Consider the following 25295-nt stretch of genomic DNA (forward strand, 5'->3'; position numbering starts at 1 on the left):
AGATAGATATGAGATAGATAGGTATGGGATAGATAGATATGGGATAGATAGATATGGGATAGATAGATATGGGATAGATAGACAGATATGAGAGATAGATAAATATGAGATAGATATGGGATAGATAAATATGAGATAGATATGGGATAGATAGATATAAGATAGATAGATATGGGATAGACAGATATGAGAGATAGATAGATATGAGAGATAGATAGATATGAGAGATAGATAGATATGAAAGTTAGATAGATATGAGACAGATAAGATATGAGATAGATAGATATGAGATAGATAGATATGAGATAGATAGATATGAGATAGATAGATAGGATATAGAAAGATAGGAGATAGAGAGATAGATAGATAGATATGAGAGACATGGGATAGATAGATATAAGATAGATATGTGATAGATAGATATGGGATAGATGTGGGATAGATAGATATGGGATAGATGTGGGATAGATAGATATGGGATAGATGTGGGATAGATAGATATGGGATAGATAGAGATGAGATATATATGTGACAGATAGATAGGTATGGGATAGATTGATAGATATGAGATAGATATGTGATAGATATGAGATAGATAGGAGATAAATAGGTATGAGATAAATAGGTATGAGATAAATAGATATGAGATAGATAGGTATGAGATAGATTGGTATGAGATAGATAGGTATGAGATAGATAGGTATGAGATAGATAGGTATGAGATAGATAGGTATGAGATAGATAGGTATGAGATAGATAGGTATGAGATAGATAGGTATGAGATAGATAGGTATGAGATAGATAGGTATGAGATAGATAGGTATGGGATAGATAGGTATGGGATAGATAGGTATGGGATAGATAGGTATGGGATAGATAGGTATGGGAAAGATAGGTATGGGATAGATAGGTATGGGAAAGATAGGTATGGGATAGATAGGTATGGGATAGATAGGTATGGGAAAGATAGGTATGGGATAGATAGGTATGGGAAAGATAGGTATGGGATAGATAGGTATGGGATAGATAGATAGATATGGGATAGATAGATAGATATGGTATAGATAGACAGATATGAGAGTTGAATAGATATGAGAGTTGAATAGATATGAGAGTTAGATAGATATGAGAGTTAGATAGATATGAGAGTTAGATAGATATGGGATAGATAAGATATGAGATAGATAAGATATGAGACAGATAAGATATGAGACAGATAAGATATGAGATAGATAGATATGAGATAGATAGATAGGAGATAGGTAGATAGGAGATAGGTAGATAGGAGATAGGTAGATAGGATATAGAAAGATAGGAGATAGATAGATATGAGATAGACATGGGATAGATAGATATAAGATAGATAGGAGATAGGTAGATAGAAGATATATAGATAGATATAAGATAGATAGATAGGAGATAGATCGATAGATAGTTATGAGATAGATATGGGATAGATAGATAGATAGATATGAGATAGATATGGGATAGATAGATAGATATGAGATAGATATGTGATAGATAGATATGGGATAAATAGATAGATATGAGATAGATAGATAGGAGATAAGATATGAGATAGATAGATAGATAGATAGATAGATAGATAGATAGATAGATAGGAGATAGATAGGAGGATAGGAGATAGATAGGAGATAGAGAGATAGGAGATAGAGAGATAGGAGATAGATAGATAGGAGATAGATAGGAGATAGATAGATAGGAGATAGATAGACAGATAGATAGGATAGATACATAGGAGATAGATAGGAGATAGACAGATAGATAGGAGATAGATAGATATGAGATAGACAGATAGATAGGAGATAGATAGATATGAGATAGATAGATAGACAGGAGATAGATAGATATGAGATAGATAGATAGACAGGAGATAGATAGATATGAGATAGATTGATAGATAGATAGATAAATAGGAGATAGATAGAGAGATACATAGGAAATTGATAGATACATAGATAGGAAATAGATAGATATGAGATAGACAGATAGATAGGAGATAGATATGAGATAGACAAATAGATAGATATGAGATAGACAAATAGATAGATATGAGATAGATAGATAAGAGATAGATAGATATGAGATAGACAGATAGATAGGAGATAGATAGAGAGGTAGATAGAGAGATAGGAGATAGATAGTTAGATAGGAGGTAGATATATAGGAGGTAGATATATAGGAGATAGATAGGAGATAGATAGGAGATAGATAGATAGGAGATAGATAGACAGATACAAAGGAGATAGATAGATACATAGATAGGAGATAGATAGATATGAGATAGACAGATAGATAGGAGATAGATATGAGATAGACAGATAGATAGATATGAGATAGATAGATAGGAGATAGATAGAGAGATATGAGATAGACAGATAGATAGATAGATAGATAGATAGGATATATAGATAGATAGGAGATAGATATGAGATAGACAGATAGATATATAGGAGATAGATAGTTAGATATGAGATAGACAGATAGATAGGAGATAGATAGATAGGTTAGATAGATATGAGATAGATAGATAGATATGAGATAGATATGAGATAGACAGATAGATATATATGAGATAGATAGATAGGATAGATAGATAGATAGGAGATAGATATGAAATAGACAGATAGATAGGAGATAGATATGAGATAGATAGATATGAGATAGATAGATAGGAGATAGATTGATAGATAGATAGATAAATAGGAGATAGATAGGAGATAGATAGATAGGAAATAGATAGGAGATAGATAGATAGATAGATAGATAGATAGGAGATAGAAAGATAGGAGATAGATAGGAGATAGACAGATAGATAGGAGATAGATAGATATGAGATAGATAGATATATAGCAGATAGATAGATAGATAGGAGATAGATAGATATGAGATAGATATATAGCAGATAGATAGATAGGAGATAGATAGAGAGATAGATAGGGGATAGATAGAGAGATATGAGATAGACAGATAGATAGGAGATAGATAGATAGAGAGATATGAGATAGAAGATAGATAGAAAGATACATAGGAGATAGATAGGAGATAGATATGAGATAGACAGATAGATATGAGATAGATATGAGATAGATAGATAGATAGATAGATATGAGATAGACAGATAGATAGGAGATAGATAGGAGATAGATAGATAGGATGGATAGATAGATATGAGATAGACAGATAGATAGATAGGAGATAGACAGATAGATAGGAGATAGATAGATAGATATGAGATAGATAGGATAGATATGAGATAGATAGATAGGATAGATATGAGATAGATAGATAGGAGATAGATAGATCGATAGATAGATAGGAGATAGATAGATCGATAGATAGGAGATAGATAGATCGATAGATAGGAGATAGAGAGATATGAGATAGGCAGATAGATAGGAGATAGATAGAGAGAGAGATAGATAGATCGATACATAGATAGGAGATAGATAGGAGATAGATAGACAGAGAGATATGAGATAGGCAGATAGATAGATAGGAGATAGATAGATCGATAGATAGATAGGAGATAGATAGATATGAGATAGATAGATAGATAGGAGAGAGAGATAGATATGAGATAGATAGATAGATAGATATGAGATAGATAGATAGATATGAGATAGATAGAGAGAGATAGATATGAGATAGATAGATAGATATGAGATAGATAGATAGATAGATAGATAGGAGATAGGAGATAGATAGGAGATAGATAGGAGATAGATAGATAGACAGATAGATAGGAGATAGACAGACAGATAGATAGGAGATAGATAGATAGGAGATAGATAGGAGATAGATAGATAGGAGATAGATAGATAGATAGATAATAGATAGATAGGAGATAGATAATAGATAGATAGGAGATAGATAGGAGATAGATATGAGATAGACAGATAGATAGGAGATAGATAGATAGGATAGATGGGAGATAGATAGATATGAGATAGACAGATAGATAGGAGATAGATAGATAGATAGGATAGATAGGAGATAGATAGATAGGATAGATAGGAGATAGATATATAGGATAGATATATAGGATAGATAGATAGATAGATGGGAGATAGATAGATATGAGATAGACAGATAGATAGGAGATAGATAGATAGGAGATAGATAGATAGATAGATAGATAGATAGATAGATAGGAGATAGATAGATAGATAGATAGATAGATAGATAGATAGGAGATAGTTAGGTAGATAGATAGATAGATAGATAGATAGTGTGGTAAGGTACTTTATATATTTATATAGAGTGTGGTAAGGTACTATCTGAAGTCCGTGCCATAAATGTACAGTATGTTAGAGTCAGTGAATGAACACCATCCTGCTCTTGTTTTTCAAATAAGGGGACATAACTTTTATAAAATAGCGATGACAGAACTTTTATAAAATATAAACGTAATTCTTACCTGCACAGCCCAGAGGTAGTCCAAGCGTAATTTTAAGTCCACCTGTCTAGAATGAAGTGCTAAAGCACAGGAAAACAGCAAAATGGCTAGAATAGGTTCATAACCTCGCATATAAAATGATCCTCGCCTTTAAAATAAAGAAGACAAAATAATATGAAAAACATAATTAATAAAACTAACACGAAGGCGGTTACATGCAAACTTTGTCGTCGATTTACTGTGTATTTCACCCTCTGCACTGCAAGCCATGAAACGGGCAGCACAAATCTGACACAACATGTGGCATGCCACGCATTAGAAAATCTACAGCATACCCTAAAAATCTTAGCCGGTTCTTCCCACTGTGTGAGCGTGATAAACATTTATTACATAAACTTTGTCATTTGTTGAAGTTTCACACTAAAAGTCTAGAACAAATCTGCCACATCTGAAAAACCAGCGTAATAGCAACCAGTTGTGTACATCATATGGCCAAAAGTATCTGGACAACCGATCTCCACATGAGCTTGAGGATATGCAGCCAGCCCCCTTCTGCAGTTATAATAGCTCCCACTCTTTCGGGAAGGCTTTCTGCATGAGTTTACAGTGTCTTAGTGGGAATTTGCTCCCATGTGGCCAAAAGAGCATTAGTGAGGTCGGGCATGGTTATTCGAAGAGAAGTTCTGGCTTACAATTGGGCTCTCATTCATCTCAGGAGGCGTTTGACTTGAGCTCAGAGCTCCCTGTAGGCCACTCAAGATCCACAACAATTTAAATTGTCCAATCAGGTCTTCATTTTTGCCTTTTGCACAGTACAGTCATGCAGGAACAGGAAAGGGTCTTCCCCAAACCGTTGCCATAAAGGTACAAGCATACAATTGTTTAAAATGTTTTTGTACATTATGTTGCAGCACTAATATCACTATTCACTGCAAATAGGTTGTCTAGTCCAAACGCTGAAAAGCAGCCCCGTACCACAATCTCTCCTCCACCAAATGGTACAACAGACACCGTACATTACAAAATACAGCACTCTCCGGTCATCCGCCAAACCCATATTGGTCCATCAGACTACTAGACAGTGAAATGTGAGTCCAGTATCAGATGATCTCAGTGGCAGCTGCTCATGGAAGATTCTACCATGACTGTAACTAGCAGGAGCAGGGTGTCTCTGGTTGTGGTATGACGGAGGCACTTTGTATACACCCCACATTGCAGCTGTGCCAGTGATTTGTAGTTTAGCTGTGGTTTCTTCTAGATGCTTCTACTTCGCAATGATAGCATTTACAGTTGACTGGGGCAGAGATAGAAGATCAGAAATTTCACAAACTTACATGTTGCAAAGGTGGAATCCTTAAAATCACTGCGATCTTCAGTAGGACACATTCTACTACCAAAGTTTGCCTATAGAAGCTGCTTGCTTGAATTTCTACAACCATTTGCAGTGGGTGTGGCTAAAACACCTAAATTCAGTGATTTGTTTGGGTGTTCACATACTTATGGTATAGGGTGGAGCTTTGGGCATTTACCCAATGTTAATTGCATAATTATCATAAATCTCCCTTCCTTGTGTCTTTTGTACCATAGCTGAGACCAAAGCAGCAACTCCTTAATGTATATTATTGGGACTGCTCCAAATGATCGCTCAGGAAGGCCAATGTCCTGGGAATCCTTCAATAGCGTATATGCTGTTATTCATGGCATCATTGCTTCTGTAAATGCTGCCATAAAAATGGACAATCAAGGTACGTATATAAAGGCTGAGCCATATTAACCCCTTCATGTCCTCCGCCGTATACAGATGTGGGGATTATATTGGCGAAGAAACGCGTTGAGCAGAGCACGGGATTTATATAGAACAGAACCAAAAAAGGAGATTATATGTCTTTCTTTTGTTCAAAATTTTAATATTTTCTCAAAGGGCCATACCTCTTGATATTACATCTCTGTATATCCATAAACCAGCGTGAAAAAGACGCACAAACATCATTTAGTGTCTTCTCCACAAAAGCTGGTGAGAAATTACCCAGAGATCCAACAAAGAATCTGCAAATACTTCCTAGCAGATGATCTCTAAAGACGCCTCATGAGATATACAGGGAGTAATATAACATATCCCTGTATATCCACACAACCAGCATAAAAACAGACGTATAAACTTCATCGAGTGCGCCTTTTTTACACAAGCTGGTGTGAAATCATCTAGAGATCCAATAAAGAATCTGCATACAGTCCATAGCAGATTGTCTTGTAGGTGCCTTACGAGATATACAGAGATTAATAAAATGCATCACCTGTATATGTAATAAAAAGTTCTTTTATGAAAGCCTTCCCTTCCGTTTAGGATTTTAGGATATAATATTTAATTAAAAGTTAAGTTTTATAAAAATAGAAATAAAACTAGGATTACAGTCTGTGATGGTATATTGGTGTTTATGGAGTGGGTTTGGAGGCCACGTCTACACCATATGTGGTGGGTGCCGCCTGTGTTATGCAGCCGACTCTGGCCACAGTGGTCGGGATTGGACATAACTCCAATCCCAGCTGTATAACCCCTTAGATGTTCCGGGACGTGTGATACATCCTGCCAGAGACCTAATTTAAATATGTAATTTTCTGAGAACATATTTTCTATAGGTAAACATACGCTCTCCATTGCCTGCTGTCTATTCCTTCCTTTCATACTTCCAGATATTCATAAATACACGTACCACACGGTAGACCAGAATGTTATCACCACTCATCTTAATGTTAGATGAGGTGTTAACACGTTGATTAAAAATAGGTAATTTTTGAATAATTTCATTATTAAGGATCCTTTACAGGTTGGGTAGCTCGCCAGTCAGGAGCTTTTTAAGGAATTTTGCTGGGAATCTCTTGAGCTCTCTTCAACTTGGATAAAGAATTGAACTTGTAAGACAAAGTTATCAAAAGGTTCTTAGTTTATCTCTCCCATGAATTTTATGTGCAGCGGGAGGGAACTGCAATGGGATTTCATACAATGGTATTTTAGTATCATTATAGTGATGTGTTGACGGCCACATGGGTTTGGGAGCATGCGTACTGACATGATGAGTATGCTTGGCACCATGCAGCTATTGCTCGTCACTCACAACCACCAAAATTGTCATTATTTAGCATGTATTTAATTAAGGGTAAGTCAAGATCTACAAAGAAAAGCTCTGTACTTTGCCCATAAATGTGTGGCCTCAGTTTATGTCCAATCAAAGCACGACCACATCGGCTGTCCTTATAGGCCGTCCCTTTAAGTGACATTTTAAATGTTAAATACGCACATACTTTTTTAATTGGTCAATAAAACAGCAGAAGAAAATTCGAGTATAGAAATATCATGGGGTCTGAGGGTGCTGCACACGGGGTGGACAGACTGCAGATCTGCCAGAGTGAATCTGCAGCAAAATCCTAATGTGTTACATGCAGATTTCGTCCTCTTCACTGAATTTCACTAAGATCCACAGAAAGAGTCGAAATCCTTCAGATTTCAAAATCCGCACCACTTGTCAATTTACATAAAAATATCAGCAAAGTGCAGATGCTATTTATTACCATCTTATCTTCTCTGCTAGAATCTTATCACACTCACTGGGGTAACTATAGGGGATGCTGGTGATGCGGTTGCACCCAGGCCCAGGAGCCTTAGGGGGCCCATAATGCCTCTCTTCTCCATATAGGGAGCCCAGTACTATGAATAAAGCATTATAGTTGGGGGCCCAGTTACAGGTTTTGCATTGGGGCCCGGAAGCTTTAAGTTACGCCTCTTATCACACCGGATTGTTCCCTGCATAATGCATGCAGGAAGCCCACAGCCTCCAGACCCCATGTGCAGTTACTCTTCAGGCTTCTTACCCTGATGCTTTTCTGTATCCACTGAGTTCCAAAATTACTATGTATAAAACAGTAACAAAAAGAAGTAAAATCATTTTTGGCAATGAAGAAATGCGTAAAAAAATGGCCAATGTTAGCGTGCCCACTACACACGACAAGAACGCATAGTGAGCTGTGTCACATGGCCGCTCCTCCATGGTTTTATTTTCTCCATTTGGAGAAATAATTATAATGGAGCTGCTTGAATTTGCGCTCCATGACCAAGGCATGCATCCAACCTGAAAGAGAACAAACAACAAAAACAGTCACCATCAGTGCAGGAGGTCGTTAATTAGGCAATGACAACATTTGTATGACACATGGGTTTATTTCTACACACAATCATAGCACTCAGTTTGTAATATTGATCTAAAGGGTGATTCAAAAGTCAGGGCCACCCGAATACCTTCTGAAAGAGGAGAGATACAAGTATGACATTTTGTAGAACACTTAGATGGGTAGGACAAAGCTAGTAGGCAATATGATGGTACCTGTCGGCTATATTGGAGGCAGCCATCCTGGATTCAGCCGAAAGAAATTTCAATGAAAAGGGGGTCATGGAACACATGAGTTATGATTAGAACTTCATCAGAAATTTACGGGTTCAGTCATTTTTCAATACCTGCAACCATTTTTGATGGTGATGTCATGCTGAGTATTAAAATTATGTGGTATGAAAAACACAAAAAATTTGCACAACTTTTCAACTACCAGAAGATGTCGTTAATAATCCAGGGCAGAATTGAGATAATCCTGATGGTCAATATCAGAAGTCCATGCGAGTTGGCCGAGGCTGTCAATCAAACACCCAGGAAGACAGCCCGTGAGACAAACTGTCAGGAAACTGATTTAAAAGTGAATAGTAATTATTAGGAAATTATAGTATCAGTGTTTCTGGTGGTGTAATGCACCACACAGCTGTGCTACATGCCACATCCATCCTGATCCCAAGACATCACACACACAGCTCTACTAAATTAATCCTGATTTCCACACAGCACACACAGCTCTACTACATCCATTCTGGTTCCCACACATGACACAAACGGCTCCGCTACATCCATGGTGATTCCCACACATGACACACACAGCTCTACTACATTCATGCTGATGGCCAGACATTAGACACACAGGTCAACTACATCCATGATGATTCCAACAGATGACACAAACAGCTCTGCTACATCCATGGTGATTTCCACACATGACACACATAGCTGTACTTCGTTAATTCGGATTCACACACACAGCTGTGGTACCTCTATCCTGACCCCCCACACATTACACACAGAGCTCTACTGAATCCATCCTGACCCCACACATTACACACACAGCACATTACATACACAACCCTGCTATATCCTTCCTGACCCCACACATCACACACACAGCTCTACTACATCCATCATGATCCTGACATCACACACAACCCTGCTACATCCATTCTGACCCCACATATTACACACACAGCTTTACTACATCCATGCTGATTCCCACACATTACACACACAGCTCTATTACATCCATCCTGACCCCAACATTACACACACAGCTTTACTACATCCATGCTGATTCCCACACATTACACACAGTTCTACTACATCCATGCTGAGTCCCACACATCACACATACTGTTACATCCATCCTGATCCTCCACACATCACATACACACAGCTATAGTACATCTATGCTGATTTACACACATCACACACACAGCTCTACTACATCCATGCTGATTCCTATGCATCACATACACACAGCTGTTCTACATGGTACATCCATTATGATCCCCACACATTACACACACAGCTCTACTACATCCATCCTGATTCACACACATCACACACACAGCTGTGGTACATCCATGCTGATTTCCAGACATCATCAGCTCAGCAGATCCCTGACTCCACCCACACAGGTGATCACATGACAGTGACATAATCACAGGTCCTGGTAGCTGCTGTCGGCTTATCCAGTATACAGTACTTTCTACCAAATTGCAGAATGGCTCCTCCCACAGCAGTGATGTCACCGCAGGTCCTTCAGCCTGCCGAATCTCTGTGCTAGTGGTAGGTTAGTGTCTCCTGTCAGGACCGCTGAGTTGTGTCTGAGATAATAATGACTTAGTTGTATTCTCATTGTGTTATTTTTGCCCTTCCAAGAGCCCTTTGTTGTTCTTCTGTTGGTCAGGCTTTGTGTTTTATATATGTTGTAGGACCTGTGATGATGTCACCAGGGGGCGGAGCATGAGAAGCACTCACACACATACATACTAACGGACAAGGGGTCATTAGTAGTTTGATAGCATCCAGGGAAAACTGAGATTTTATTGAGAAAACTGGTGCGAATCAACCAACTGTCGTAAGGATCCTTCATCTTGTCATGTACATACAACTCCTGTTGTAGCTGCAGTTTGTATAGGAGCAACTTGCGTGTTTGGAGAATCCTTATGGCAGTTGAGTGACTCACACTATGCTCCGATGCCAGTCTCCTGATTTTTTTCTACGGACTGCTCATAAAAACGTCCAGCCCCAATGTTGACACCTGAGGATCGGAAACACTACTTGGATGACCAGCTCTCGGTTTGTCCTGGACGCTACCAGTTTCCCTGAACTTCTGAATCAGTTTCCTGACAGTTCAAGCACTCACTGGCCGTCTTCTTCGATGTTCTTAATTGTTCTGTCCAGGATTGTGAATAACATCTTCTGGTACCTGGAAAGACATGCAGTTAGTTATTCTAAACCACATAACTCAACATAACTTTATTAATGCTTAACATGACATTACTAAGGATGAGCGAGTATACTCGCTAATGCAGTACTCGCTCGAGTAATGTGCCTTAGACGAGTATCTCCCTGCTCGTCCTTAAAGATTCGGGTGCCGCTGCGGGGCGGGGAGCTGCGGGGGAGAGCGGGGAGGAACGGAGGCGAGATCTCTCTCTCCCTCTCTCCCCTGCTCCCCGCCGCGACTCACCTGTCAGCCACGGCGGTCCCCGAATCTTTATGGACGAGCAGGGAGATACTCGTCTAAGGCACATTACTCGAGCGAGTAGTGCCTTAGTGAGTATACTCGCTCATCCTTAGACATTACCCATAATTTGAGAATGGCTGCAGGTAATAATAAAATGACTGTACCTATCAATTCCCAATTAAATTCTACAATTAAATCATGTATTCCCCTTTCCATGTAAGTTGCCTGGGCTGAATTCAGGATGGCTGACACCAAGATCTCCAACAGGTATCCAACATAGTGCCAGAAAGTTTCCCCCACCCATCTAAAAGTTTCCTACTTGTATTTCTTTTTGTTCAGAAGACAATCCAGGTGGCCCTGACTTTTGAATCAGCCTGTATATAACAATTTAGTGGTCATTTAGCAGAAAACTGCATTACACATGGCACATTGTTTCCACATGATTCTCAATCTAAAGGGCTGCACAAGCCTTATTTCTGTCTGCAATTCTTTATTGTTAAGCACAGTTAACGTTTTAGTACTTCATATTGTAATTACTCACCACACACCCCTGCGCCACAGAGTATATTAATATTACTATGAAAATACATAAAATGGTTCGTATTTGTATTGTGAGGCACCCTGGAAAGCACTGCAAGAGAAAAAGATTTCAGTTGGTCAATGTTCTCTGTATACAAATGTTTAACATGTTCACGATATATAAACGGTGTTTCTCGAACTACAAGGTTATATTCCACAAGCTCTGCTAACCGGAGCACCGGGACCCCTCAACTCAGCCACTAGCCGGTCAGTGTTTCTCCACCTGTGCTTGGCAAGGGAGAAACGCTGCCGTATCATAGCACCCTGATGCACATAAAGCCACTTACATTACATTGTGTTGGGACTAGAGATGAGCGAGCACGCTGGGAAAGGCAGTTACTCGAGTGAGCATCGCTCTTCTCGAGTAACTGCATTCTTATCCGAGCAAACGTGGGGGGGCGGCGGGGGTAGCGGGGAAGGAAGGGGGGGGGGAGAGTGAGAGAGATCTCTCTCCCCCCCACCGCCCCACCGAGCCTACTCGGACAAGAATGCAGCTACTCGAGGAGAGCGAGGCTCACTCGAGTAACCGCCCTATCCGTGCTCGCTCATCTCTAGTTAGGATGTAGCCATGTGAAGATGCTCAATTGTTCAATGCAAAAAGCTGTTAATTACAATAGCCAGTAGTATTCATAAGGAAACCAAATCATTCAGCTGTGTGTTATCTAGACGTAGATTCTGATCAGTTCACCGATATTCTATACATTTTATAGACTACCGAAGAGTTAACAGCTTGCCATACCGCTGAAGCCCACTGGCAACAGCCGGGACCAGTGACAACTCTGACCCTGGCTCTTAAAAGGGAATCTGTCACCTACCTTTAGCCCAAGCTAACCTTATGGACTAGAAGTAGGTGGCCTATTGAGTCCAGGGATGTGAGTGTTATACTTACCTCCCTGTCATTTCCCCGGTGTCAGCACTAAAAGCCGCCACTGAATGCATTGAGTGGTGCTACTAAGTAGTCCATCCTTGGTAATTTTTTAATGGGCAGATTACTTAGCAGCGCCAGTCAATGTACTGCAGCTGTGGCCTTCATCGCTGAGGGAAAGATGGTGCAGGTAAGTATAACACAGACATCCCCGGACTCCATGGGTAGCCTACTCTCAGCCCATAAGCTTGGCTCATAGGGCTAAAAGTAGGTGACAATGTTTTTATCCCCTTGGATGCTGTTGTCAATAGTGACTACGTAACAATGGGCTTGGGGCTAGCCATGTACAGAAGTATTGCAGTGCGCTGTGTAACAGGGTCATTCTGTACAAGCAATCAAGTGTTTACTTGTTATTAATAAAATGTATAAATATTTAAAAATATAATCTAAAAAGTTAAAAAAGCCACGTTTTCTTCCCATCACATGAATAAGTCCACACCATGGAGAAAGGCTGATGGTAATTGTTGCATCCGTAAGCGTCAGACTATTAAAAGACTTTATTTATCCCACATGATAAACACACCCAGAAATGCTCATTCTGAGTTCCCTCCCAAAAAACTGGAATCCAAAGTGCTGAAAATGTTATATGTTCCCCAAAATGGCTAAAAGAAGCCCTACAGCTCATCTTACAGGAGCGGGCCCTCTGACGGCAGCGACAATAGACTTACCTGCACTCGTGTGACGTGTAGGTACATTATACAAGCCACCAGGAAGCATATGCAGAGCACCAGGAGGACAAGGACAATAGTGCTTCTAGAAAACACAAGAACAATGAAGGATCTGGAGATTAGAAACAGTAAATCCAGAATAAAAGTACAGAGTGATGAAGACGACAAGAAGTGACCAGGCCTTAGGGTTACTAATACACAAGCGGGACGCCCTCGTCCCCAAACGCTGATTGTATTACTAATCCGTGATGCGTATGCTGCGCACTAATAGAAGCACATTAACCCCTTGAGGACATGGCTGCTTTTGTTTTTTCTTTCTCACCATAACTTATATTTTTCAGTTGAAGTAGACGTCTGCAGGCTGTTGTTTGCGGACGACTTGTATTTTTCAAGGGTGCTATATAATGTACCGTATAATGTACCGTATAATGTACCGTATAATGTACTGGAAAACTTATAATAATTTCCAAGTGCAGTGAAATTCTTCGGGACTAAGAATGAATACATTTCTGAGGAAGAAGAGTATTTGCGGGTTCTGATTTCTGCCTGCCTCAATATGTGTACACAGTGCGGTCAGGCAGCAAAGGTGTAACCAGTAGAAAGCGGGAGATTGTGATCCTGCTGTGTAGAACTCTGGGATACCGTGTTCAGTTCTGGAGACCTCAACTACAGGAAGACACTGATAAAATACAGCAGTATTTAAATGGTTAACAGCTGCCACCTCAGTTACGGTATCTCCGTTTGTGCCCGCGTCAGCTGATGCCGCTATGTATGGAGGGGGCTCAGCTCCCATGCCCATTTCAGAAAAGCCCCATGCACATGCACAGGAGATACTGCAAAGGGCTTTAAAGGTGCAATCCCATCTTATATGGAGCACTACCCTCACCGATCCTGAGAATGAATGGGATGTATAACTGATTCAGCGCCGCGGACCCCTCACCAGATTTCCCTGTATAGCGGCACCCTGGGAAACTGCAGCACCGCTTCATTACAGTGAATGCAGGATAACAAACATGAAGGCGCTGCAATGCTGAATTGATTCCCACAATTGGTGGCGCTCAGTCCCCCATTGATCATAAAGCGATGGCATGTCCTAGCAGTAGGTCAGCACTTATGAGATGGGAATACGGCTTTAAGATTCCACACAGAATCTTCGGGAATATTTTTAGTGAGCATTGTGGGTCTTAAGACTTCCCCCTTCGTAAAAAGAAAAACTGTCTCTCTTGAGAGTCCTGTGCGCGCTCTTCTCCCATTGACTTGTATCGGCGAGCGCTCACGCACGTCTCCGAAAAGAAACACATTTTCCAGAGCTGTACGTTCTTCTAAGGGGAACAGCGGGAGCGGGTGAGTATAAGAAACACATCCCCCCCGGCTCCCCACGTCATATCCCCTAGCAGCATAACTTAGTTTATGGCCCTTATGGGGATGTGACCGCTTCCTGTAAGTCCCAACCATTGCTAATTCTTGGCTTGTGCAATGTTCAGCACACAACAAAGGTGCAGAGCATGTTAACCCCTTACTGCCTGCTACATTCTAGGCCCTGATGACCAACCGCTTTTTCCGTTTTTTATATTGCTGCACTTCTAGAGCCATAACTATTCACAGAGCTCTATGGGGGCTTGTATTTTGCGGGACAGGTTGTATTTTAATGCCATATAATGTATAACTTTTTATTATTGTTTTTTTTTGGTGGAGCGATTAGGAAAAAAGCGATTCCATCATTGTTTTAAGAATCCCATGTTACGGCACTCAACATGAAGAGTAAGTAATATGATCACCTTATTCTCTGGGTCACCAAGTTTATACAGTTTGTAGTACATCTATGAGCCTTGTTTTGCGGGATCAGCTCCAGTCCTCACTGATCCCATTTTTGAGAACATAAGATTCTAATCACTTTTTATGCCATGCTTTCTAAAGTTCTGATTAACAAACCTGGCATGTTTTGCTTTACAGCCTTCAGCGTACGGTACAAGTAATGCGGTGACTGTGCGGCTCCGTACGGTACAAGTAATGCGGTGACTGTGCGGCTCCGTACGGTACAAGTAATGCGGTGACTGTGCGGCTCCGTACGGTACAAGTAATGCGGTGACTGTGCGGCTCCGTACGGTACAAGTAATGCGGTGACTGTGCGGCTCCGTACGGTCACATCAGGGCCACACTTCATTTAACGATTTGCTACATTTAGACACTTATATTCAAAGATCCCTGACATTGTTTCCATCAGTGTTGTACGAGGACTTTTTTCGTTCATCTCCTTCGGGATGGTTTGTACTTTTTAATGGTGCCATTTGCTGATTCATTCGACTCTTTGATTGCTTTCTATTCTGTTTCTTTGTAAGTTCAGATATGCAGAATTCGCTATTCTGACCATGTGCTTTATAGATCTTTTCACAACACTCACCATACGAGTTAAATAATGCATTAACTTTTTTACATGCATCATTACAAAAGCGGCAATACCAATTTTGCCATTGTTTTCACATAGTAAGGGGGAAAACATGGGATTTTGACTATATGTTCATTTATATTTTTTACCATTTTTATTGAAACTTTCGTTTGCTTTTTATTTTTGTTCCACTAAGGGACTTGCATGTTATTAAGAACTATCTCTCCTATAACACACTGTACGGGTAAAATAAAAAGTGAACCCCGCGCCGTTGAAGAAACGAATCTTTTTTATTGTAAAACATAAAACAATGCGTTTCAACACTACTGTGTCTTTATCAAGTTTGTACAGACAATAGTACGTATGCATCCTTATATAGTGTAGTTACTCTCATTGTGGAACGCTCCACCTATCCTTATATAGTGTAGTTACTCTCATTGTGGAACGCTCCACCTATCCTTATATAGTGTAGTTACTCTCATTGTGGAACGCTCCACCCATTAATTAGGGGGCGTGTTTTTCTGAGGAGGTGATTTGTTAATCACCTGTCCTTCTACGGAGCTCTCTTGGAATGCTTTGCGTTCCATAGTTTTTTTCATTTAGCTTTATTGTTCTGTTTGTTGGAATTTCGTCCACTTATTTTCAAGATTAGATGTTTATTGTTATTTAAAAATTAAATTTTATTTTATTTTCTTGTTGTATAATATTTTGTATTATCCATAAATTTTTATTCATTAACATTTTTTTGTATAAATATGTTGATTCAAATAAATTAATCATAAATTTATTTTAGATTAAAAAAAAAAAATCCTGCCAAAGAAACTACTACCCGGCTAATGTTCATCATCCTATTTCCGTACTGAATAGTGATGTACAAATGTGGGCTGAGATCCGCAGCATCCAACTCTTTTCTATTCTTCCTCTTTTGCTGCAGATCAAGTAGGTTTTGTCCCACAGAGTCGGCTCCTGATGGAACTCGCTGGTTCCTCAATCTCATTAAGACTGCTGAACTGTTGTAGATCTTCTTTATTCCTCGCCCGAGATGCAGAAAAGATCAGATTGACGGGGGTTATTTAGAGGCTACCTTAGCGAAATTTGGTTCCTCTGAAACCATTAAACCTGCGACCTAGTCGTTCTATTCAGCACTATCTGCATGGGTCTTTCATCTGGGCACATTTCCCCTCGCCAGGGCTGCCCTCTCTCCCACCTTATTCTTGCCCTTCTTATGGGACTTCTAGCTGAACAGATTAGAACACATTAACAACATCAAATGAATTAAAGTAGGACATCATAGGACTCTGTATACAGGGCGCCATCTTCGCCCTAACGGGCCCCATCTCCTCTTTAAGATGGGCCCAATCTGTAATTACTGATTTGGGAAAACTTCTAATATAGGATAAACAAAACATAATCTCCCTTGCTGGGAGTCGCCCCGGCATTCCTTCTTTCTGAAATGGGATGTTTATTTTGTTCATGCTGTATCCGGTCATTTTGTGGCCCCGCCTCTTTGTCTACAGATAAATCACAGCGAGTGTTTATCATGCCAGCTGGATTGGCCGGGGGTCGGTCTGCTTACTTATCCAACTTCTATGGTCTAAACTAACGTTTTTCCAATTTTTTGTCAACTAGTTTGAGTTCTCAAACCCAGCGCTGCAAGGCATTCCGCAGACCACACAGGCGCGCTAAGTAGTCCGCCCATTCTATAAACTAACTAGCATGCAGCTCATTGTATTCAGCGGTGGGTGTGAGCACTGACAACAGGGCAATGGCAGGGAAGGTAAGTATACAATCCTGGACCCAGCGGGTCAGCTAATTTAAGCCCATAAGCTTCGTTTTTAGAGTTCAATTAGCTGACAGATTTAGCTTAAGGTTAAACTTCGTTAAGGTTTGAGGTTACAAATACACCCAAACAACTGAGTTATGGGCCACATAGATTTAAGTGAGACGTCAAGTGAAGATCTACAATAAAGAAGTGACATTTTCGGAAGGGTTTTTCCAGTTTGAGCATGACCGTTAGGGAGTTACGAGTATGGAGGGGGCTTCATAGTCTGCAGACCTCAGACATGCTGCAATGAAGATGGACTAAGACAGCGGCATTCTGCAAGGAGGAGAACAGAACATGTTGTGAAGCAAGAACAAAAGGAGTCATTTGGCAACACAACTGATTTGGATGCTGCGATTTCTGGCAAAGTGCGTGTTTTTCATATTGACTGACAGATGCCGGCCCTTTCGCACAAATTTTATGATTCACTTTTTTACAAACAAACAATGAAAAATAGACATTTATGGGGCGTTTATCCGGGAAAATTATGGCGCAAGATTCGTTCAAATCTGAGTGATAATCATGCCGTGTAAATACAAACATCACTCTCTGATCGGTCACAGGTTCATAAAAACCATTGCGGGGTCGCGGGATTGTCGTTCTGCATTAACGTTCCCCGCTCAGCGCTCCACATATGAGAAGTGCTGAGCGAGAAGGCCGCGATCCAGCAGTGAAGTCTGTCAATGTAAACACTCCACACGAGTGCCGGCGACCTCAGCGCTGACGCATTTGGCCCGTGTAAAAGAGACATTAGTCTCAATCCTGCAAACAGAACACGGTATTTGTGAAGGGCTGCCCAAACCTTTGTACATGATTGTACATTCTGCTGGTTTTCACCAGCATGTGATTACCCTCTTTGTATCACGTATAGGGCTATATACATGCTAACTGCACATACTCTGTTAGCACACATGTACTTGTCCACAGTGGTTATGGTCCATCTCTGACCCACTAGCAACAGCTGTTAACTTGGATAGTGGATATTAACCCTTCAAATGCCGCTATTAGTTTTGACAGTGGCATTTAAATGTCCCAATTGGGATTCAAATGTCCTGAACAGCACAGCAATGATAAGATCGCAGGGATCTTAGCGGATGTCATGGCAGCCCGCTGTCATGGGTACTTCTGAAAGGCAAATGATCATGGCAGCTCTGGGGGCTATTAACGATCTTAAATTGACAGACTGTTAAAATACTGTATAATGCAATACCATAGCACTGCATTATACTGTATAAGTGATCACAAGTTCAAGTCCCCTATGCAGACTAATAAAAAAAAGCAAATATAAGTAAAATAAGGAAAAAAAGATTGCTGTAAAATTAAAAAATTTATAAGTCGTTGAATCCAAAAATTAAACATCTAAAAATTGGTATTGCTCCAACCGTAATGGTCCAGCTTATTAAAATATCATAATATTATTCCCGCATGATCAACTCTGTCAGAAGAAAAAATACCGTACACAATGGCAGAATTCCGCTTTTTTTGTTCATTCCAACTCCAAGAAGAAAATGGATAAAAAGCTATCAAGAAAGTCTTATGATTCTCAAAAAGGTACCAGTACAAACTACAAGTCACCCTGCAGAAACAAGCCCTCAGAGCCCTATCGATAGAAAGATAAAAAATGATGAGGCTGAAATGATGGTGACATTATATATATATATATATATATATATATATATATATATATAAACAACTGTCTATTTGGTATCGCTCTGCTCGTACTAACCCACAGAGTAAAGAAAAAGTGTCACTTTTACTGTACCATCAATGTCACAGACAATGTCCACTAAAATGGTACAATTGTGTGTTTTTTGCCCACTTTGCCCCAATACATTCTATGGTACATTAAATGGTATCAGTGAGAAGTACAACTTGTCCTGCAAAAAACAAGCCCTCATGTCCGTATATCACCTGGGAAATAAAAAAGTTATGATTTTTTGAAGGTGGGAATAGCAGAATGTGACCTGGCCATAGACACATCAACCCTGGGTCATGAAAGGGTTAAGGAGAAATCTAGTAGCACCTGACTTGAAACACTGGCATGAAGTTGGTGGAGTTTGTATCTACCAGTGGAACGTTTCTGACATTTGCTATTACATGCATCAGTATAATGGACGAGATCCTCTGCATAAGGCTTCTTTCACATGAGCGCATATTGGCCGCTGTTTTCACGGCCGGCTGATATGCGCTGTGATCTGATGCATTGGATTCCAGCGCATCAGATCACATGGGCGTATTTCTGAGACGTAAAAACGCCCGGCCAAGTCGTTCAAATACAAACAAGTGCGACTTTACACCAGTCAGCTGATGATCAACTATTCTCTTGCTAAGCTGGATCAGCGACTATTGGCTTATCGCTCATCACCCTGTCGCAAGTTCAGATGCAATGAGGCAATTAGCAGTATACAGCGAGTGTAACCAGTGGCTGCAGCAGACATCTAATATACTAATCTGACACTGTGTGCCCCGCCTGCAGGGGGCGCACCTCTTGTACCTCTAATTGCTGCACTTTTCCTGTACTTGTTAATGTTTTCAGGTGAAGCTTGACAATTGGCAATAAACCGCGTACCCTGCCTGCGGCCATGATGCCTTGTGCACAGATGAGGTAAGTCTATTGCACCTAATCCATTACATGTATGCAATATCATTCGGAAGCTAATAACGAGTAACGTTAATTAAAGAACACAACGGAGTACTGGGTAGGTGGCCAGCTGTATGTGTCCTGACTTCCATCAGTACATGCTGACCATCCCTTGATAAGAGTCCTTTCACACAGATGTGCCCGACAGTCGTCTCAGCGATATGATGACATGCTGAGTGCAGACACCCGACAGGTCGACCCAGCGATAGTCGTTACACAGGAATGACTATCGCTCAGGGAATTTAGGCGGAGTGCGCTGGGGATCGCTCCGGTCAGCCCGCCTCCATTCACAGTCAACCGGCAGTCGTTCGCAGATGAATGACTGCCTGTTCACACGGGCCGATCGCCGTTCAGCTTTTATGCATGCAGAAACTAAACGATGAGCAGTAAGCGAACAGACTATTGCCCCCTGTTCAGTCACAACTTGGGTTTACACTTATCGCGCAGGTCCCCACGATCCAGCAGGAATGCCAAGGCCGGTCGGCCGGAAGATGTGAGAGCAGAGCCAGTAACAAAGTAAACCGTGACGTTCCCAGGCATCCGGTAGCTGTGTCCGGTGGAGACACCTCCCTTAGCAGCATGGCGTCTCCACGGCTGATCAGTGTTTGGCGCAGGCGCTGTAGCTGATTCAGGCAGCGGCACTGCTAGAGAGATTCTAACTCAGATACTCCTAACTTCCACCTTCTTTCAGGCATTCTAAAAAACGAGGTATCATCCTCTTACCTGAAAAGATTGGTGGAACAGCACATCCATCCTGAGATTGTTATCTCCGGACCTTGGGAAGTACTGGACTATGCCATATTTATCGGCTTGTACTGGCATGCTCCAGTGAGGTGTTACTGAATACTGATCAGATCCCCCCAATACTACACAGCGGGACCTGAAACAGTACAGCGCCCCACTACTGTAGCAGACTACTGGGGGAAGGTTCCCCCTACCCTGGGGAACAACTGCATCGACCCATACAACCTGTGGAGTCGAGTGCGTTACTGCTCACTTGTGAACCAAGCCCCCCGTATGGATGTGCATTAATAGGAGCTAGATAATAGCGGCTATGACACCACTTTGTGAAACAAGCCAATAATCTGAGTAGGAGTCCGGGACTAGGAGGAGTTGAACTAAAGGTGGACTTACCCGTTATTGGGTTCTACCGTAAAACAATTAGGGACTATCGACTATTCCTCTAGTCACGAACCCTGGTGACTGGTGTCTATAAGTACGACTAAATACATTTGTTTGGGGTGATTATCACCCTCACTCCTGAAGAACTGTCCCCGACCAGGACAGAGAAACGCGTCGAGCACTTCTATACCATCTACGGTACCGCACTAAGGCCGCCTGCAGACGAGCGGGTCGGATCCGGCAGCGAGAATTCCCGACCCGAGCGCCTGCAGAGACGAGCGCGTACTCATCCGCGCCCGGCGGCCCCGTCTCTTTCATGTGCCGGCTGCCCGGCAGCTGGCGCATGCGCAGACCGGAACCAGGTGAGTGACGTATCTGTGTGAGGCTCTGCGAGCCCCGCACAAAAATAGGACATGCCGCGGTTTGTTTGCCGCGCGGCATTTCGCGCGGCCAAACCACGGCCGTCTGCATAGGAGTGCGTATTGTAATGCACTCCTATGCAGGCTTTGAGCAGCGGAAATCCCGCCGCGGGATTTCCGCCCGTGTGCAAGCGGCCTAACACTTGAACATCACCACCCAACATCCCAAAATAAGGATTGGGTGAACATCTTGATAATATTAGACCAGAATAGTGTTTAATAACCGTTCAAGATTTTTCATTCACTATTTGAATAGCGGTACCTCAAAGCTTCGTACCTTATTAACCAAACTTTCTGAGAACATGTCAAAGTGAAGCGCTCCATCGATATAGCTTCCCTGATGCGAACAGGGGATTAGCTATCTCCCACGACCCTCCTCCCAGGTCGGTTCTCGATGTCTGCGAGTGTTCTAGGTTAGCCCACTAAGTTTAATAATTTACCCAATAACATGTATTAAGTTTTATATCTATATCATGGGATTTCAAGGATAGAGGAAGAGAAAGGAGCAAGAAATGTAAATATCAAGATAGTGCCCCCTATGTATCAGATGGCTGCACTGCAGGAAAGGGAGTTCGGGCACTTTTTAATTATTTCATAGATTTGCTGATCAAATAGTTATAACATTTTTATTTTCAGCCTGACAGACTAAATGGAGTGCTAGCACGCAGTGTGAAGGATAGACAATTATGGTCTTTTTAGGAAAACATCATTGATTTAAAGGGGAAGATCAGCAGCCATGAAAGGGTTAATGACCCAGTAGACCTAATTTCATCCATGAACTGATCTACCTCTGCGACGGAGCATGCCTTCATTCTTTTCTGTCAGAGTGGGACTTTCTACAGAGGCATACGCAGGTACAGCAAGTCCCCATATCCCCCTACAGATGTCCTATCACAACTGCGTAAACCAGGCCTAAATATTTCATTATTATAACCCTGGTTAGCCGATAAAGGTACCACCTCTATAATACTTTTAGACAACAGTGTTTAACCCCTTAAAGGGGTTGTCCCGCGAAACAAAGTGGGGTTATACACTTCCGTATGACCATATTAATGCACTTTGTAATGTACATCATGCATTAATTATGAGCCATACAGAAGTTATAAAAAGTTTTTCACTTACCTGCTCCGTTGCTAGCGTCCTCGTTTCCATGGAGCCGTCTAATTTTCAGCGTCTAATCGCCAAATTAGACGCGCTTGCGCAGTCCGGGTCTTCTTCTTTTCTCAATGGGGCTCCGTGTAGCTCCGTGTAGCTCTGCCCCGCCACGTGCCGATTCCAGCCAATCAGGAGGCTGGAATCGGCAATGGACCGCATAGAAGCCCTGCGGTCCACCGAGGGAGAAGATCCCGGCGGCCATCTTCAGCAGGTAAGTAAGAAGTCACCGGAGCGCGGGGATTCAGGTAAGCGCTATCCGGTGTTCTTGTTTAACCCCTGCATCGGGGTTGTCTCGCGCCGAACGGGGGGGCTGTTGAAAAAAACAAAAACCCATTTCGGCGCGAGACAACCCCTTTAAGGACCAGACACTTTTAGGGATCTTACCAAAGTGGCGGTTTAACTGCTCTATTTTTTTTCCTTTAGCTATCAAAATTATTGTTGCTTCATTTTTTTCCTGTGACATGTAGGGCGATTTTTTAAATATCTTTTTCCTGTTTTTTAGTTTTATTTGGGGTGAAAAGCTAAAAATATATTTATTTTTTAACATTTATAATTGTTCTTTTAAATTAGTTTTTTCACGCTAAAATAAACTATGGGATCGGGTTCCTCGTTTTGATATATATGTATGGTTTCGGATTACAGGGCGCACACGGCAACGGTTTTGTGTTATTTTCTTTCTTATGTATATATTTTTATTTTATTCTGCAATTTTGTTTTACCCATTATGTAATATTTTTTTTTACCATCTATGTCCCCCATGACATCATATAAGACCTCTGGAGGACATTCACATGGTCTTTCTTTAATTAGACACTTTCCCACTGTAGCTGGGGCATCCATAGGAGCCCCAGTTACATCCCGCTGTACTAACATCAGTCACTGGCAGAGCTGATCTGGGTCTTCTAGGACCCTGTAGCTCTGCTGTGCCAGGGGATCACAGCGGTCAAGTGACCGCCAGCTTGCGTAGTGGAAGAAACACTTCCACTTTCACTCTTTAGTACAAAGTGCTCATTGAGCGTTATGTACCGGGAAAAGAAGAAGGCAGAAGGAGTTAAAAACCACTTCTCCCTCCTCCTCCGAGTTATCAGCTGTGACTAACAGCCTAGGACCTGACCTGCTTCTGATTGACTGCAGAAGCAGGGGCTTTAGTCCCACGCTGTATTCTTACCATCGGCTGTGATTAAAGCCCAGGACCAAGTGCTGTAAATTTACTGTACTTGGTCCTTAATGGGTTTAAGTGGCTCCAACTTTTCAGACAATGTCTGCTCATCTAATGGCTTGTGTCGGTCTCATCATCTCTCTAATATGTTTACATTAAAAAATGTTTCTGCTTTCTGGCGTAAATCATGTTTGAAGTGGGGTCTCCCTTCCAGTTTCTCTGCAATCCACTCTCTGTTGTTAGGTACAAAGATTCCTTACTAACAATGACACTGGGATGTTTCCATGGCAACAGGGGGAGAGGCTATCTTTACAGGTGGCTCTCCTGCACTTACAGGTTGCAGGCTGACAGGTCTGCAGACACTGTGATAATGATCCCCACAATATCTATCGCTCCTGTTGTTACAGTGTGTAGGTATGTGTCTGTGTGCACACAATACACACACATTATAGTGGGTTTACTAACCATTTGGCCAGAAGGTCTTTAAATGCTAGATCATCCTGGGAAATCGGAAGGATGGGCATTCAGATACTGCCTTCCTGCTGAATGGACCAGAGCAACATGTGAAGTAAGGGCAAGGAAGTCAGGAAATGAACTACTGTTAGAATGCTAGACTTGCTACATGCTTCATCTGTGATAGTAGACTGCAAACAGCAAAGCAACAGAAAAATGGGGAAAACCACCTGAAAATCAGAACTTAGTGTGAAACAGGGAGCAAACAGTAGCAAATACGCGAGTGAGGAGAACATGGTGTATCTGTGAAAACGTGTTGTAGACTCAGGTACACATTTACATTGCACATATTTATAGGGGTAACACAGTAACAGTTTTGTTGTACATTGAAGCCTTTGCTTACAAATGGAGCAAAGGGTGAAATGGTTAAAATGATTTGATTAAGAATACTTACTGTGGGATTATCAAAAGGTAGACAAGGCCAAATAAGGCAGCTAAAATTAATGAAAGAACGACTGCACTGGTAAAATATTCATCATGAAGCTGGTGATACTGTGAAAAGAAAAAGGATCGGGTTAAAGAAAACTTGGCAAGAAAAGAGATGAAAGTAACGCACACAAATATGAGGAGGACGGTGATTCCTGGACCTAGCCGAACACGCTGGGATCCTCTGTGGAGTCGGGCTGATGAA

At 41.4% G+C, this 25295-nt stretch overlaps 1 protein-coding gene across 1 annotated transcript in view; it reads right to left on the reverse strand.

The window, feature by feature from the left end:
- The window catches only part of ADCY1 (adenylate cyclase 1), a 281184-nt gene that overhangs the window by 55164 nt on the left and 200725 nt on the right, over nt 1-25295 (reverse strand). The window contains exons 10-14 of the mRNA XM_066584896.1: nt 25059-25156; nt 13448-13532; nt 11817-11906; nt 8288-8544; nt 4442-4568 (exon numbers count right to left, since the gene is read on the reverse strand). Coding sequence (XP_066440993.1) covers nt 4442-4568; nt 8288-8544; nt 11817-11906; nt 13448-13532; nt 25059-25156 — 657 coding nt within the window. The remainder of the gene's footprint in view (nt 1-4441; nt 4569-8287; nt 8545-11816; nt 11907-13447; nt 13533-25058; nt 25157-25295) is intronic.

This window comes from Eleutherodactylus coqui, chromosome 12 (genome assembly GCF_035609145.1).
Source record: "Eleutherodactylus coqui strain aEleCoq1 chromosome 12, aEleCoq1.hap1, whole genome shotgun sequence".
In the NCBI taxonomy this organism is placed as follows: domain Eukaryota; kingdom Metazoa; phylum Chordata; class Amphibia; order Anura; family Eleutherodactylidae; genus Eleutherodactylus; species Eleutherodactylus coqui.